At 45.3% G+C, this 14974-nt stretch overlaps 6 protein-coding genes across 6 annotated transcripts; 3 read left to right on the top strand and 3 right to left on the bottom strand.

The window, feature by feature from the left end:
* Positions 1-526: 526 nt before the first annotated feature.
* EDB82DRAFT_494072 (uncharacterized protein) lies at positions 527-1948 on the bottom strand. The gene is made up of 2 exons (XM_025731709.2): positions 1640-1948; positions 527-1582 (listed from the first exon to the last, which is right to left on the bottom strand). The coding sequence occupies exon 2, from the start codon at positions 1576-1578 to the stop codon at positions 547-549; it is 1032 nt and encodes a 343-aa protein (XP_025587243.1). The 5' UTR covers positions 1579-1582; positions 1640-1948; the 3' UTR covers positions 527-546.
* A 916-nt stretch (positions 1949-2864) lies between these two features.
* Positions 2865-4222, top strand: EDB82DRAFT_494073 (uncharacterized protein). Its single transcript, XM_025731598.2, has one exon. It carries the CDS (start codon positions 3116-3118, stop codon positions 4193-4195), a length of 1080 nt encoding a protein of 359 aa, XP_025587242.1. The 5' UTR covers positions 2865-3115; the 3' UTR covers positions 4196-4222.
* Positions 4223-4725: 503 nt separating this feature from the next.
* EDB82DRAFT_553195 (uncharacterized protein) lies at positions 4726-5151 on the top strand (the record flags this gene model as incomplete). Its single annotated transcript, XM_025731487.2, has 1 exon — positions 4726-5151. Exon 1 carries the CDS (start codon positions 4753-4755, stop codon positions 5149-5151), a length of 399 nt encoding a protein of 132 aa, XP_025587241.2. The 5' UTR covers positions 4726-4752.
* Positions 5152-5551: 400 nt separating this feature from the next.
* On the bottom strand, positions 5552-6864 carry EDB82DRAFT_494075 (uncharacterized protein). Its single transcript, XM_025731376.2, has 2 exons — positions 5863-6864; positions 5552-5799 (listed from the first exon to the last, which is right to left on the bottom strand). Exons 1-2 carry the CDS (start codon positions 6495-6497, stop codon positions 5760-5762), a joined length of 675 nt encoding a protein of 224 aa, XP_025587240.1. The 5' UTR covers positions 6498-6864; the 3' UTR covers positions 5552-5759.
* A 1510-nt stretch (positions 6865-8374) lies between these two features.
* Positions 8375-9736, bottom strand: EDB82DRAFT_473361 (uncharacterized protein; the record flags this gene model as incomplete). Its single annotated transcript, XM_025731265.1, has 2 exons — positions 8375-9264; positions 9304-9736. 2 exons carry the CDS (start codon positions 9734-9736, stop codon positions 8375-8377), a joined length of 1323 nt encoding a protein of 440 aa, XP_025587239.1.
* Positions 9737-11204: 1468 nt separating this feature from the next.
* Positions 11205-14353, top strand: EDB82DRAFT_553203 (uncharacterized protein; the record flags this gene model as incomplete). The annotated part of the gene is made up of 7 exons (XM_065609604.1): positions 11205-11633; positions 11748-11935; positions 11988-12221; positions 12285-12345; positions 12375-12394; positions 12443-13768; positions 14335-14353. 7 exons carry the CDS (start codon positions 11205-11207, stop codon positions 14351-14353), a joined length of 2277 nt encoding a protein of 758 aa, XP_065466137.1.
* Positions 14354-14974: the final 621 nt, after the last annotated feature.

Raw genomic sequence — 14974 nt, forward strand, 5'->3', positions numbered from 1 at the left:
ATCGCGGCTTGTTTCTTCAAAATTGCAAAGGAGCTCTTACGCGACCTGTCTGTTTCTCGACCCTTCATACTGGCTCAAGCTGGGATGTGCAAGCATTTCTATTTCAACCGCGACTCCAAGGAAACAAACTCTAAGCACTTAACGCCAACCGCAGTGCCATAACGATCCCAAATCCGGACAATTGTGTGGTTATACTATGAATTGTTTATTGTTGGCTAGGATGAAACGAGGTTATGGCGCGGAAACAGGTTAGATGGTTAGACAATCGTCATCCAATTACCCCTGCCATTGGACTTAGCAGCCGAGAAAAGGTTAAACTGTTTTTGGAGTGTTTTGTATTTGATAGTAAAATGAAACATGGCTATTACTAAAGAAACACGCGCAACGAGTTAGAGAAGCCTTCAATTACCAGCAAATGGCACTAGCGAGATGAGAAGTCAGCGAACTACTTCTTCAAAGATAACATTTCACCACGTGGTCTGTATCTTCTCATTATAGGTATAACGTAGGCCGGCCTGTTCTTAGGTTGTGGCATAATAAGTAATATTAAGAACTAATATCCGTCATACCATCAGAATACTTTACAAGAATATCCCAAAGCTTCTCAAGATCGCTATATGTAATATCTTCCTGCGCCTTAATAAGCACAGCCGAGATGATAGCGTCTTTGGAAACAGTAGGTGAGCGCTCCTTAGCCCTCAAATACGTAACACGTAACTGTGACAAGAGACCATAAAAGGTCAAAGCAGCTGTCTGAGCATCCAAATACTGATCAATAACCCTCGAGTCAACGGAGAGAGCAGTCCACGTTTCAGCGGAAGGGTTAGGAATAACACTCTGAAGAGTAGACACGATACCCTTGAAGCGGTTCTCTTCGTCGATAATAACGCCGTGAAGCTGATTAGCCTTGTTATTGAGATCCCTCTGAAATCCTCGAAGCGTCGTCAAAGCGTCGTTGAGCTTATCAATCTGGTCCTGAATTTGATCGCGCTCCTTGGCACCGTTGATGGCCCCAAAGATCACATCAAGGCCGACGGCTGCAATGATGCCAATGCCAGTGTCTGCAAGTACCGCTTCAGCACCAACCTCGACACCAACCTCAACTCCCGCTTCAACACCCAGTTCAGCACCAGCTTCAGCAAGACCCTCAATTCCAAGTTCAGCAGCACCTTTGCCGCCTACTTCCCCAGCACCCTCGAAGATGGCAGTCTTGGCAAGCTTGCCAATATTAACGATGGCTTTGAGGACAAGAGCTGAGCCAGTGAGTTCAGAGAGGAGAGATCCGAACTTTGCTGGGACGGATCCTTCCGGGGGATCAGGCATGGTGTCCAGTTGAGCTTCAAAGTCTTTCAGCTGTTCGTCGCTGAATTTAATGGCGCGCGCTATAATAACAAGTGCCGCATTTCCAGCAAGCAGCTGCTTTGTCTGGCCTAGTGTAGAGTTGTACTGGAGGACTTGGGCACGAATGCTGTCTTGAAGAGAGATCGCTTGGTCATGAAGGCCGTTGGCTTCATTCTTCAAGTCATCAACGTGATAGATCCAGTTATCCCAAGGAAGAATTGAGCCAGAGTTACCCATGATACTGACATGCACGTGTTAGTTGACGATGAAACTTGTTGAAAAGGGAAGTCAAACATACCAGATATTGAAAAAAATGTAATTTAAAAGGTGGTCTGTGTGAGGTGTGTGCACATGCGAGTTGATATGGTATACGGGCTAGTATTTAAAGAAATCTTGAAAGGGCTCATCGGCCTTCCCATTATGTCAGCAAGAGTAGCTCGTAGTAGGTGACTGAACTCCCTCTAGCGAATTGGCAATCTCAATCTATCCATGAGGAGTCGAAGCTGTTGCAGCGGAATCGGCCAGCCCGGTGGTCGTTGGGCAAAGACAGTAAAGTCATAACTGAGACATGCTGAATACTGCATAATAGAGGGGAAAGGAAGCCATCGACATGAAGTTGATGCATCGTTGGCCACTTTCAGACGAACTATTGGTCTAAGTCATCTGATCAGCCGGTATGATAGTTCCGGCCTTACCACACTTGCCACCTACTCATACCGAGACTTATGCAAATTGGGTTTTCAGCTTTTAGCTGTTCAAATTGTGGACTTGACTATCAGCGTGCTGACATACATCTGCATTAAGATCACCACTCGGAGTCCACGCTTCAGACACATGAGTTTGCAGTGTCCAATAGCTGTGTTGTTCTGAGGAACGCCGACAGAACAGAAGGTCGCCCTGTTTTGGTTCACTGGGCTGATTTCACATGCCTGACGATAGACAAAGGATACGAATTTTGAGGACACTGAAACATGACAATCCTCTATACTTTCATGTCAAGTACCGTGCATTTCCGCGCCATTGATCGAGGACCACGTCAAGCCTAAGGCAGTTCATCAGGTCTTGCTGTGTCAATCACTTCCCGATATCATCTAAGGTCAATAGTAGATGAAAGGAGGGCTATCGTTAATTTACTTAACTCTCTGGACTAGAATATCATCAGCTATAGAAGTCCCCTAACCCATACCCCGTAATAGCATGGCGCGGACCTCGATCAATTTAGTAGAAGTGTACTTTGTACGACAGTCTTATTAGTATCAACGAAACGATTACCGAAGTTCTTTTAGATCGAGATGCGCTTGTCAGCGGCCTAGACCGGGCCGAAGCTGCGCTGCATAACGGCTGAAGGTCTACGTTACATCATTGATCTGAGGCGTCGATAGTTCCATGTCTGAGATTTCAAATTTGGACTAGCGTAGCCCGTCAGCAAACTGAGATTGGTCACGGATGTTCCGTTGAGGTTGCTGCTGTCGCTGAATATGCACAGCTTCGCGGGCTTCATTGACCGCTTCGAAATTTGAGACATGTAATGCGCAACCAAGAAGGTGAGAAAAAGAAGGAAAAAGATATCTCGAGATCAAGCATGAAAGATACAGCCATGCTGAAAAGCTATCCGGACCATGATATATCCACTCTTTCAACGATATATAATCTTTTCTTATTCCAGCACTCTAACAGGTTATAAAGTCTTCTCAGCAACCTTCTTTAACATTAAGACAATACATCCTATCTTTAACCATTCCCTCACGATCGTCTCTTCTCTTGAACCAGAAATATGGGTCTTCTTCCATTTGATGATTGGATTTACCATCTTCCCTACATGAGGGAGGAAGTAAACACCAAACATGACCAAGTCGTCAAAACCCAAGATACTGTGCAAGCAGATGTCCTCGCCTTCAACAAACAACTCGACAAGTTCAAGCTTCTTCTCGTCAATAATTCCATCTTGCTCTACATCTCTACCACCACGCAGATGGATGACTTGAAACTTGCAGACTTCACCACCCAGATCGATGCCCTTCCTGCGCCAGTGAAAGGAGACACCATCCTCAATGGTGCGGAGGGGGGTACTGAGCTTATCGGTGGTGCCACTGTTCTCAAATTTGTTGTCAATTTGGCCAAGCTTGCTAAGCAGGTTATTGGCGGCGGTGCCGGCGAGGTAGCAGTGGAAGAAACTGAGAAACTTGTTAATAACCTTGCTGAAGATGCACTTGATGCTGGCATTACCAATGTCGAAGAAGCAGCTGCGTCTGAGTCACTTGAGGAAGTTGGTCAGGCTGCTGGTGAAGAAGTCACCGAAGCGGTCGTCGAGTCCTCCACTTCCGCTGCCCTTGCATCCACGGGCATTGGTATTTTTCTTGCTGTAGGACTCGATGTCATATTCGGTGCTATCAACGGTGCCAAGGAGCGTGATCAACTCCAGGGTATTCTGGATCAGCTTGACGCAAAGATGAAGATTGTTAACAAGTATCTCTCCACTGTCAACGACAAGAAGGGCGAGATTGACACCAAGACTATTGATGGAATCAGCACGTTTCAAAAAGTGGCCTCTGAAATGGCAGTTCTTCTTCCCACCGGGCACAAACCCACCTTCAGAACCGATTTCTCTGCTACTCTTGATAATCTAGACAAGTGTCTTGATTATCAGCAGCTTGCTCTCACTCAGTTCTCGCTTTTGACTCAGCTGCGGGATACTTATGTCAAGGCACTCAAGCGAAATCCAAATGTTGGAAAAGACGCGGTTATCAACGCTGTTTTAATCTCTGCCCCTGATTGGGTGAAACCTGATCTTCTGGAGGAAATTTGGACAGAAGTCTTGGCGAAGTACTCGAACTTGATTGCGAATGCGAAATGAGTCTCTGGGTTGACAAGATGAAGCCTCATGTATTTAGGTTAGAGTTGATAGAATATTATCACAATTTAGCTATACAACTTAACCTGCTACTAGCGCATGCGGTCCTGGTGGAATCCTATGAAAAAATGCATAGGTATACCCGCAAGCCAGCTAATTCCGAGAAGGGACTGGCGACTTTGGCGTATTAGCTTCGGCGCAATATGCACCACTATACATATCCTTATAGGGTTGGTAACTTGAAATTAGTAACAGCAAAAACCTAACAACCAATACAGTGTTACATATGGGATGGGGTCAGTGTAGGGCGGAGAGAAAACTACAGAAGGGTCAAAGCTCCGAATCCCATTACTATTAGAATACTGCATAATATAACGAGCGAGAGTCTATTTTCAGCGATAATTACTCATGGACACATTGCTGAACCAACTCATGCTCTTTCATCTCAATTAACACCACTTCATCGACAGAAGATTATTCTACATCTACCTCACTACCCCCAAGCTCACCTTATCTTTACCAATCCGAAGAATCTTACAATGATGGACTTTGTTTAGAATATGATTAAAGGTCATTGGTATCTCTTGCGAGGGGTCATGACACAATACAAGGGCAGGAAACATCCCGACAACTTCCAATACTATCGCCGATGGGGATTTGCCATCTATCGCATGTATTGTGGCCCAGATTCCGACAAGCACTGGAATATGCTTCTGGACGCTCTGAGACGGCAAACGATGCTAGCCTTCGGCTGCTTTGAAGATGACGAGGAATCGGACCAAGGCGATGTACAACGACTTAAAGAATTATTCTTTCTTGACGCCCGCGAGGACCCAGTATTACCGGATGGACTTGATGTTGCTGGTATTCGCGAATTCTACAAGAACAAGAATTCGATATCCATTGACACATGGCGAACGACCTCTATTACCACGGTCTCCTTGCTGATGAATCGGTAATTATTGACCTAGCCAAGGGTGAATTCATTGTGGAGGTAGTTGCTTTGAAACGGCGGGAGGGTTTCCGCGCTTGGGGCTAGATGGGGATTCCAACAGGCTACCTGCTAGAGTTATGGCAAACACTTATTTACCAGGAAGATGACCTCGAAACCGCTCTTGACTTCAACGGATCTGAGGAAAATCTTAACAATTATGTATGGGTTGGGGACATAAGTGCTGATGGCACAGGAAGGTGTTCTGAAGTTCGTCCACCGTTAGTGCACTACACTGGTCAAGGTCTAAAGCGTGCATACTGGGGAAGCAGTATTATTCCATAGATACTATGGCTCTTTTCATCACGTATTAATTCATGACGTCCATGTGAGATTACGATTCAAAACAAGCAAGCAGGAGACAAGTAGGACAGGGTTGATACCAACTATCTAGGTTTATATAATAAGACTGGCGAGTTCCTTCCATTTCCGTGTCCTCATCTTTGATATCACCAAAAGCTTTGGGGCTAATCCTGCCTTTGGTAGGATATTTAGGAAAAGAATTCCTTAGTATTGCGAGATCGCTAATATAACTGACTTGAATCAGTATATAATAGGTGTTTCATAGATGCGTCCCTATGGGCTCTGGCCACACTTCCACTCATAAAAGATTGCCCTAAGAAGTAGGATTAGTATTGGTTCGGTAGAAGGTTTAAGATATTCGAGAGATTGTACTTACTGCATAGACCAGCTTTCCGTCTGGGATTGAGATGCAGCTTCACAGCCATTAATACCAATAGCCAAGAGCTCTTTACACTTGGCGACAGTGATATCCTGTTCAATACCAAACCCATTGGTAATTTCAAACTCGTAACTACCACCAAGGGATTTGATATCGTAGCATTTCTCCTTCTTTTCGCCAATGGCAAACTTTCCGGCACCAGCTTTCAAGCACCATTCGGTGGCAGCGTTCATTGCTGTTTTTTGGTTAGGTGCCCACGGCTTTGCTCCCGAGGCGTTGAAGCAGCTCTTGGAGACGGGGTATTCGAATCCAATTGTGCGGACGCAGACGTTGGCGTCGGCCCACAAGCTCAGGCAATCCTTTCCAACGGTGGGATTCCACTCCTTGAACTGATCAAACGAGATGCCGTGGTTCTTGGAGATCTTAGCGCAACCATCGCCCTTCTTAACAAAGTAGAAGCGGTCACAGTTATCAACCATGCCGGGCTGGATAGGGAGTGGCGTCGTCACGGCGTTATCCCCCGTTACTGACGAAATAGCCTTCGCGCTTCCCTCGGCGGCTGTAGCTGTGGGGGCTGCCAGAGACACGCCAGCGTTGGCGACAAGAAATGTTGCAATGGTAGTGAACTTCATTGTGATATGTGGTAGCGAATGACTGCTTGATCGAATTGGTGTTGTAGTGATGTTCTCTTGGTTGGCGCTGGGAGATGAAGACGTATAATTGCAAGACGGAGGGATATTTATATTCAACGTTCAACTCAGAAGTCTATGATTTTGTTGGGGGCGGAAATTATTACACTGTAGTCCTCCATCATGTGCCTTTGCAAAAGTATCCTGCTTACCGGCTGTTTCCTAAAGCGCAATCCTGCCAGGGGGAGAGTGGATAGTTCACGTCGGTCTGGAGGTGGTCTTTGCAGGTTGGTACATAAGAGAAATTCGACATAATATGTCGGTGCATGTGGCACAGCTAGGCATACGAGGCTTGGAAAACTCTGATTTGTGTAGGATAGGCATGAGTGGATCGAAACATCTGAGTCATTTACTATAACCCTGCTCTCCAGTAAGGGTCTATGGCCCTGCAGCTCGCTTCGAAGATCCATGTCAGCGAGGAAAAAGAACGAGAGCGACTAGATAGGCAATTCAGTCAGCAGCTTCAGCCTATCGGGCAGCGTGCCGGATTCGGTTAGGGCCGAGAAAGTCTCCCAATCGGTCGAGGCTTGTGGACCTCTTCCGTTCAACCATTTAGGTATCCGCAAGCAGTGTAGTCTGCAAAGCCGATGCTGGCACATCTACAGAAGCACATAATTTCGGCCTGTCGCTCGCGTCACGCTGTAAGTCTTGTCAGCTTCAACCCAAAGGGCGCCTAGAACGGTATATGCCAGGAGACATTATTGCAGTAGATGAAAGCAAGAGGGATTCTTGAAAGGACCTTGGGCTAGGTGATGTAGTAGATAGAACAATTGACCTGCCTGTCACTATTTGCTATACATGCAGGAATATTCAGATCTCACTCTATTGGAAAATGACCCAATACTCAGAAGCTTGATAGCAATTTTACAAGAGACCAAAGGAGCAGGTCAATTTGGCGATATTAGATTAGCTTGACTTCATTCAGTGTAGTCTTGTAAGAGCTTGGAAGAACTGGGCTTACTTGATCGATAGTAAATGACAGTACACAGTCGAGTTTCTCAGCACAAAGCGAAACCACACGGATGTCACAAAATAGTTTGTGTGTATTTATGCTTCTCTTCTTTCACTCTCAACCTATCTAAGGGGCTCGCTAAATACGCTTAATCCTTTGACCATTCCGTATAAATGGATAACCTGAAGCCTATATCCATAATATTCTCTTGTAGGTTTTTGTACTCTGCATTATATCTTCGTTCGGGCAATTTGCATTGCTGCTGATTTCAGTATAATTGGTTCCTGCAAGATTGCATCTCCAGGGTAGCATGTGGCGTCATGGGGGAGAAAGAAGAAAAGGAAATAATAGCACTATAGAAGTAGATTTGCTACATGTTTAATTAGATATAAGAGTAAGTCTTTATGATTATTATAGTTATTTTAAATAACCAAAAGGGCAAGAATAGTTCAAGCTTTAATTAAGGGTTCTGGCATTACTAGTTTTTAAAATTTGATTAAACATGTTATGATGTTTTTATTACTAATTTTACTAAGGAAGGTGAAGAAAAGTGTATTATATACTTATTAAGTTTATTACTACTAAAATATATAATATTAACAATAGTATATTATGTAAATAAAAAGAGTTACTATTATTTTAAGTTATAGGCCTATTCTACTTATATTACTACCTCTTAGTTATAACCTGTATATTATTATATCAATAACTATAATAAGCTTTTAGGCCTTATATAGTAGAAGTAACTCAACTCTTAACTGTTATTTTATGGACAATAGATATCTCCTTATACTTAGTAACGTAGGTTATAGATATATAAACTTAATAAGATAAGGGATTTGATTAACACAAAGCTATATAGTCCAGACTAAAACCTAGCCTCTATAGCAGAAGAAAGTATAGGCTTTTCGAGTTGGACACTTGGTGAAAGTGTTGCAACCGTGACATGTGGCCACTTGATAGCGTTGAAATCAAGCATAACAACCTGAGAGTACTGAATCTGGGTATAGATGATAGTGACAGTCTTTGGTCTATCAACCTCCACATCAAGGAAAAACTCTGGCACAGCATCTCTGGGACCTTGGGCAGCAGGAGAAACCGTTGAGCCAACCTTCATAGATGGATCAAGTTTAATCTCAGCACGGATCTTTGAAACCCAGTATTGAGCTATCACATCAACAGCGTTGGCATTGCCCTTGTCGTTTCCAGTTTTCTGTTTGCCTTCATCTGCACCGATGTTGAAACCGATGTTGCTTGTTCCGCCACCAAATTTATCGGGTGGAGCATTAGTAGAGACGAAAAACATGGTGTTCTCGATGATATCCTTTCCTTCGTTGGCCTGTCTCAGGATAGTGTTTGGATCATCAATGATTTGTTGCGTGATAGTTCCATTGGCGATGAAGGGCTTTAGATCTTGCGGTAGACGGCGAGTAGCGTCATTGTCGGCATCCTGGTTGAAGAAACGTTGCTTCTTCTTCTGAAGCTTAGAAGAAGTGTGAGGGTCAACAATTGGAGGAATCCCGATCGGATCAATCAGAATTGGGGTAATATCGGTGGGAGGAATATCGGGCGCGCCCTTGCAGGTTTTGGAATCTCCAAAACCTTGGGCATTGATGGTTGTACCATGGGGGATAGATCCCATACGACAAAAGGAGATTGGAAGCTTGGGCATGTCCTCGACCTCAGGCACGCGCATCCAAAGTCCGGGCTCAAAGTGAATGGCCGGAGGGTCTGCTGGTTTAGGCTGCCCTTCTGGCGCTGGCATCGCATCAACGACAGTCTGCGTCTACGGCAAACCAGTGAGAGTGATATCAGCCTGGCCGAACAGCCCACGGTTGGGTACACTTTTCAGTATATCGCCAAACACTTGGGTTTCACCAGTCAGGTTGAGTTGCAGGAGGTTACTTGTTTGATTATCGGTAGGCTTCTTGTGAAAATTTGTTACGGTTTTGGGGTTAGAGCTCAGAGGTCTAAAGATTGTGTTGAAGCCGAAACCACTAAAAGTTCCAGTGAACTCTTTCAAGGCATCCAGAGGTGGAGCAGGGGGATCTTTGAAGGCGGTATCATTGGTATCATTCTCCTGAGTAGGGGCGTAACCGCCACTCTTGGCTGCTCCGTTAGACGGGTGAAGAGCTGGCTGAAGAACGGTAGGCCCATAGTTGAAGCTCTGTGGAACGTCGATAACGACAGCAGGGGCAACAGGCGCAAGGTCCTCAAGAGATGGAGTCATGATTGAGAATGGATAGAAACAAATACGGACTTGATGAAATTTGCTTGAGATGAAAGATTGCTGAGAAATATTGAATTCAACCAGGTGGGATACATGTCATCTTTTATCCTCCCAAGGCAGCAGGTGTCAAGGAAAATAATATCGTTCTAGTGGGTTATAACTTGGCTGTGTTTCTACTTCCATTGAGTTCAATTCCTATTTACGCAACTGACCTATCGCAATCGTGTATTTAGTTTTACCTTTATTGTCAGGCATCTGCTCTAGATCTGGCCCTTACAACATGTGGCTGGCTGATGCTGCAAGTCTCGGAGGCAACGGGAAGCCCCTCTGGGAAACGCTAACCGCTTCGTCTCGGCCTAGGGCTAAGAGAAAATTTTGTCTTGCATAGAATAAGCTGGAATTATGTAGACTTGCGAGGGGAATGCTTCAGAATCCCGTAATCGTCATTTCAGAGTTCAGGTATAAATTCGCGGCTATATATAGGACTTTGAGAACTGACTAGAGATTTATGTTAACAGCATGATAGCACGAGCTCAACAAAACTCACTGACAGGCAGAAACTCTAATCTAAGGCTTTGGGGAAAGCATCCTACGTAAAGAGGTAATTCAGAAGTGAGGCTCCGATGTTAGCCACCAGGAGTGAAACATTGCAAATATAATATTCACTATTATGAGATTAGACCATTCAGTGCATGCGCCTACTTCTCAGTCGCAGGAAGCTTGATCGAACCGGAGCATAACATCCCACTACTATTGAGGAGGGGTAATTATTTCAGTAGGCTTCTTCGACGCCATGTTTGTGATTCCTGAAATTATTGAATGTCGAGACCGCTCCATCGTTAGCTGTGTCTCAAACCAAGCATCGCCGTTGTTGTGATTGGCTCTTCAACTACGGTGTCTGTAGTCAACTGCGCAAACATGAAAATTGTAAGAAATGCGATTCGTCAACATCTGAGACCTGCATAGCTTTATTGAAATACTTGAGACAATGTAGTGATAGCACCAATAATGAGAACCATTTATTAGGCCCAGACTTTAAACATGCATTCTCTTCAGCCAGCCGCCTATACCTTGAAAATTTGGATGAAACATAAACGACCTATGAGGGTCCTTTTCCTCTCCAGCTTCCTGTCGCCTACTCCGAACAAGATCATGAGAACCATTGCAGGTTTCAAGTCAGCCAGCCAGTATTCGGCTCTTGCATATATGAAGCAGCTCATTTGTTGATATATGATTTCAGTTATCCACCTTGGCCTTGTTTTCAAGACATGCATAAGAAGCCTCGTCTAATAGGATGCGACAGTTATTGAGAAGTACTCCGGTTGATGTGAAAGTAGCAGCCCTCACTGTTGATGGAACTCTCAACACACTCATATAAACCTACGCGTTTCTCCAAACGAAACAAAAGACTTCTCCGCATAACCACGTCAACTCTTTCAACTCAATTACTTACATTCAACTCTCCATCATGGTTTCGGAAGGCCCCTTCAATGAGGTCCATCAGTTCACAAAGTCCTACAAGCACATGTGGGCTCGTGATGTCGCCCAAGCGATTATGGACTACGACCTTAAGGGAGTCGTTGAACGCTTGAAGTTGTCTGTGCCTGACAAATTCGATGAGCAGGAGAGCATTGGTTCACTGCGAGAAAAAACAAAGAAATACACTGGTCCGGGCTATATCCCCGAGGAGGCGGGCAACATTAGCGTAGGTATTGTCGGCGCTGGTGTGGCTGGCTTATTCTCCGCCTTACTCTTTGACTGGCTCAATGAGAATCCTAAGCTCAAGGGAAAAGGTCTCAAGATCAACTACGACATCCTTGAAGCAGCTGGCGCAGAAAGGCTCGGTGGACGTCTGTACACCCACCACTTCTCTGACGAAGAGCACGACTACTATGATGTTGGTGCTATGCGCTTCCCCAACAACACCATCATGACAAGGTAGACTACGTTCATGTCACAAACTTGGATATCTTTGGCTGAAATATTCTCAAGAACCTTCCAACTATTCTAGTACATCGGACTCACTCAGGCAAGCAAGCCGGGTCTGATCCCTTACTACTTGAAGGATGATCTGGACGTATGCCCTGCTTACATAAGCGATATAACGACCAGAGGCAATGTTTGGGACCCGGAGAAGCATCCAAATGATCCATACAAGGTCAACAAGGGCTTGCCTGGAAAAGGGAAGATCCCAAAGTGGTATGAAGCCGGTAGATATCCAGCAATGGAACTACTTCTGACCGCTTTATAGCCTCCTTGAAACCAATCCCGGCGATCTAGTTAGCGCGGCCCTGAAGGTCTTCACGGATGTTGCCAAAAAGTCGTTCGAGGCGGCAATCGCAGAAGAGAAAAAAGAAGAAGAGGAAAAGAAGGAAGGAATCAAGAGTGCTAAAAACAATGAGGATGTGAGAGGGCCGGCAGCCCAGAAACTATGGGAACTTCTCATGAGAGCTGATCATATGAGCGTCCGACAATTACTTAGCTCGTAAGTGTTCCTGGCCTTTGACAGGTGTTTCTTCAACAGACGGCAATTGACTCGGTCTCGCAGTGGTCAAAAGAAAAAGCCTGGAAAGAGACCGGAGCCTCCAGTTGAGGATGACTTTCCCAGGGTCCTGGTTACAACTACAACACTATCGAGTGGCTTGAGACAATGACCTAGTAAGTCTTACAGTGGCGTCCTGCTTTGCAATAGCTGACACTCCCAAGCGGCACTGGCTGGTATGACCAATCCCTCACAGAATGTGTCCTAGAGGAGCTTGACTTTCACACCCCTGACATGGACGACAACTTAGACACCAAGAAAATTCAGTACTGGTGGTGTGTTGACGGCGGCGCTCAAGAGACCGCCAAACGAATGGCTATCAAGGCCAAGAAGCGTATCGAATATAACACAAAGGTCCAGTCAATCGACGCTCAAGTTCCACTCCGTCGAGAGCGTAAAGGTAAAGCTGGTAAGTATACGGCAATGAAGATTAAGACCACCAGGACGGATCCAAAGACCAAGAAGGTTGAAACTAAGGACAGGGAGTATTTTGCCATCTTCAATAGTACCACCCTCGGTGCCCTGCAACGCATGGAGCTTCGCGATGCTGGCTTATCTTGGGGTACTAAGCAGGCTATCCGAGCTCTTGGGTATGGTGCTTCTGCCAAGGTGGGCATGAAGTTCCGCACTGCATGGTGGCAAAAAGCACCATTTAACATCGCTAGAGGTGGCATATCCCGAACCGGCTTACCTCTGCGTGTCTGTGTGTATCCTTCGTATAACATCGAGGCAAATGAGGGCAAGGACAAATGGGACCCTGAGAAGCCAGCTGTGCTTCTGTGTTCGTATACTTGGGGTCAAGATGCCCAGCGTCTCGGCTCCCTGTGTTCCAATAACACAACTCAGAACGACGAAGAGCTCAAGAGGGTGATTATCCATGACCTTGCGCGACTCCATGCGAGAGATGAGCTTGAGGACTATACCTTTGACAAGATGGTGAAACTTCTTGAAGAACAATACATCGACCACCACGGCTACGATTGGTACAGAGACCAACACATGTCAGGTGCATTTGCATATTTCGGCCCTGGACGGTTCTCCAACATGTGGCAAGAAATCATCAAACCCAATGCATTGGGCCAACTGTACCTTGTCGGAGAAGCAGCTTCATCCCATCATGCGTGGATTGCGGGTGCGCTTGAAAGCGTTGTCCGGGCAGTTTACGTCATGTTTCAGAATCTCCAGAACGGTAACGATACGTTTGAAGCTTACGGCATCGTCCTTGATTTGCTCAGTACCGAGCCTGGTGATGACAAGAATGAGACCCAGCCACTAAAGAAGCACGGCGATATGCCCTCGGGCTTACCTTTCCATCCTTTGCCAGAGGAGATGCCTGTAAGACAGTTGCGCACGTCTAAGGAGAAGAATTTGACTGGTAGTCCTGAGGAGGAGGCTGACAAGGAGAACACCGATATGACCTACGGTGCTGCATTAGCTGTTCTGGGCTTGATTGAGGGTTTCTATGAACTGGGAGTGGATCAGAATGACCAGTACTAGTGTGACGGTTGGGTTTTCCAAGGGATAAATTAGTCAGTTCTGAGTTTATGTTGGCAGAGTAGTAGGATGGAATACTGAGCGTAGCGAAGTGTCACGTCTCTTAATAGTGAATAGAGCGGGTCAGGTGTATTCAGGTAAAGATGTTTTATTTATAGCTGTCGAGCTAAGTGTGCTAACTAAGGTTAAGTGAATGTATATATACTTGTGATGGCTCACATCGTGAGTCTCATCGTGAGCCGTTAGTCGCAGATCCTGGCGGCTCACGGTCTGACTAAGCTAGTGTGTGTGGTTGTAAGCCGTGATAGGAGAGAAATAGTGGGGTCTACCTGATTATCCGTTGGGTCGTAACAGGGGGCAGTTAAAGAGAATCGCCCTTGCTGGATGACCCACAAAAGGCCCTTTATAATACACAAGTGCTCCACCTTTTTTAGTCTAGCAGCATGGTTTATAGGCCCATTGATAAATTGAAACGCCTATCTATACCTAAATTAAATTTATTACATTATCTCGAGAAGACTTAGAGAATTTAACTTTATAGTCTTTATATACTTCGTCGTAGTTATAACCCTATCTTGTAATCTATAATTATTATCAGATGGCACTAGGAGCGGGCCATGTACTAGTTTGGCTATTTATCAATAAGAAACTAAATTAGTTTTTAACATTTTTAATACATTTTTTATCTAATATGGTTTTTCGCTGAGACACACTTTATATTGAGAATTACAAAATGCCTCCATCCGGTCACGTGTTACATCAATGTATAATCAAGAGATATTGCATATTAAGCAAGTAGATATGGAGTAGGTATAGAAGTAGTTCCGTCTCAATAGATTTCATTGCCGTTTCCTCTTCCTTGACAATAAAAGTGCTGCTCATTCCCCGTGACCATAGCCAGCGTCACCCTGCTTGCCCTACGTCCGTCTGGCTTCAAACGGCCAATGTGCGCGTCGGAAGCACTCGATCCACGCGAATTTCCGGTTCCACCACCATACACTCCATCCGAGTTTGCAGTTTCGCCAAATTCGCGATTCCGGGTTCCTGTCTCAGCGATACCGCCTAGAACCATTGCATAGCTTATGTCGTCGCTTGCGTCAGTAGTCACAGCGACTGAACACTGGAAGTCGGGCCCTTTGCGACATGAAAAGTGGAGAAAGTGATGCGCAAAGCGTAACCCTGGGTCTTCTCACATCTTGCAA

This window comes from Fusarium venenatum (genome assembly GCF_020744135.1).
Source record: "Fusarium venenatum strain MPI-CAGE-CH-0201 chromosome Unknown EDB82scaffold_1, whole genome shotgun sequence".
Classification (NCBI taxonomy): Eukaryota; Fungi; Ascomycota; class Sordariomycetes; order Hypocreales; family Nectriaceae; genus Fusarium; species Fusarium venenatum.

Excerpts from the sequence above, each read along its gene's own strand:
- EDB82DRAFT_494072 (XM_025731709.2), bottom strand. The coding sequence starts at position 1,578 with ATGGGTAACTCTGGCTCAATTCTTCCTTGGGATAACTGGATCTATCAC.
- EDB82DRAFT_494073 (XM_025731598.2), top strand. The coding sequence starts at position 3,116 with ATGGGTCTTCTTCCATTTGATGATTGGATTTACCATCTTCCCTACATG.
- EDB82DRAFT_494075 (XM_025731376.2), bottom strand. The coding sequence starts at position 6,497 with ATGAAGTTCACTACCATTGCAACATTTCTTGTCGCCAACGCTGGCGTG. Across the intron at positions 5,800-5,862 it reads ACGGAAAGCTGGTCTATGCA|GGCAATCTTTTATGAGTGGA; the intron begins GTAAGTACAATC and ends CCTACTTCTTAG.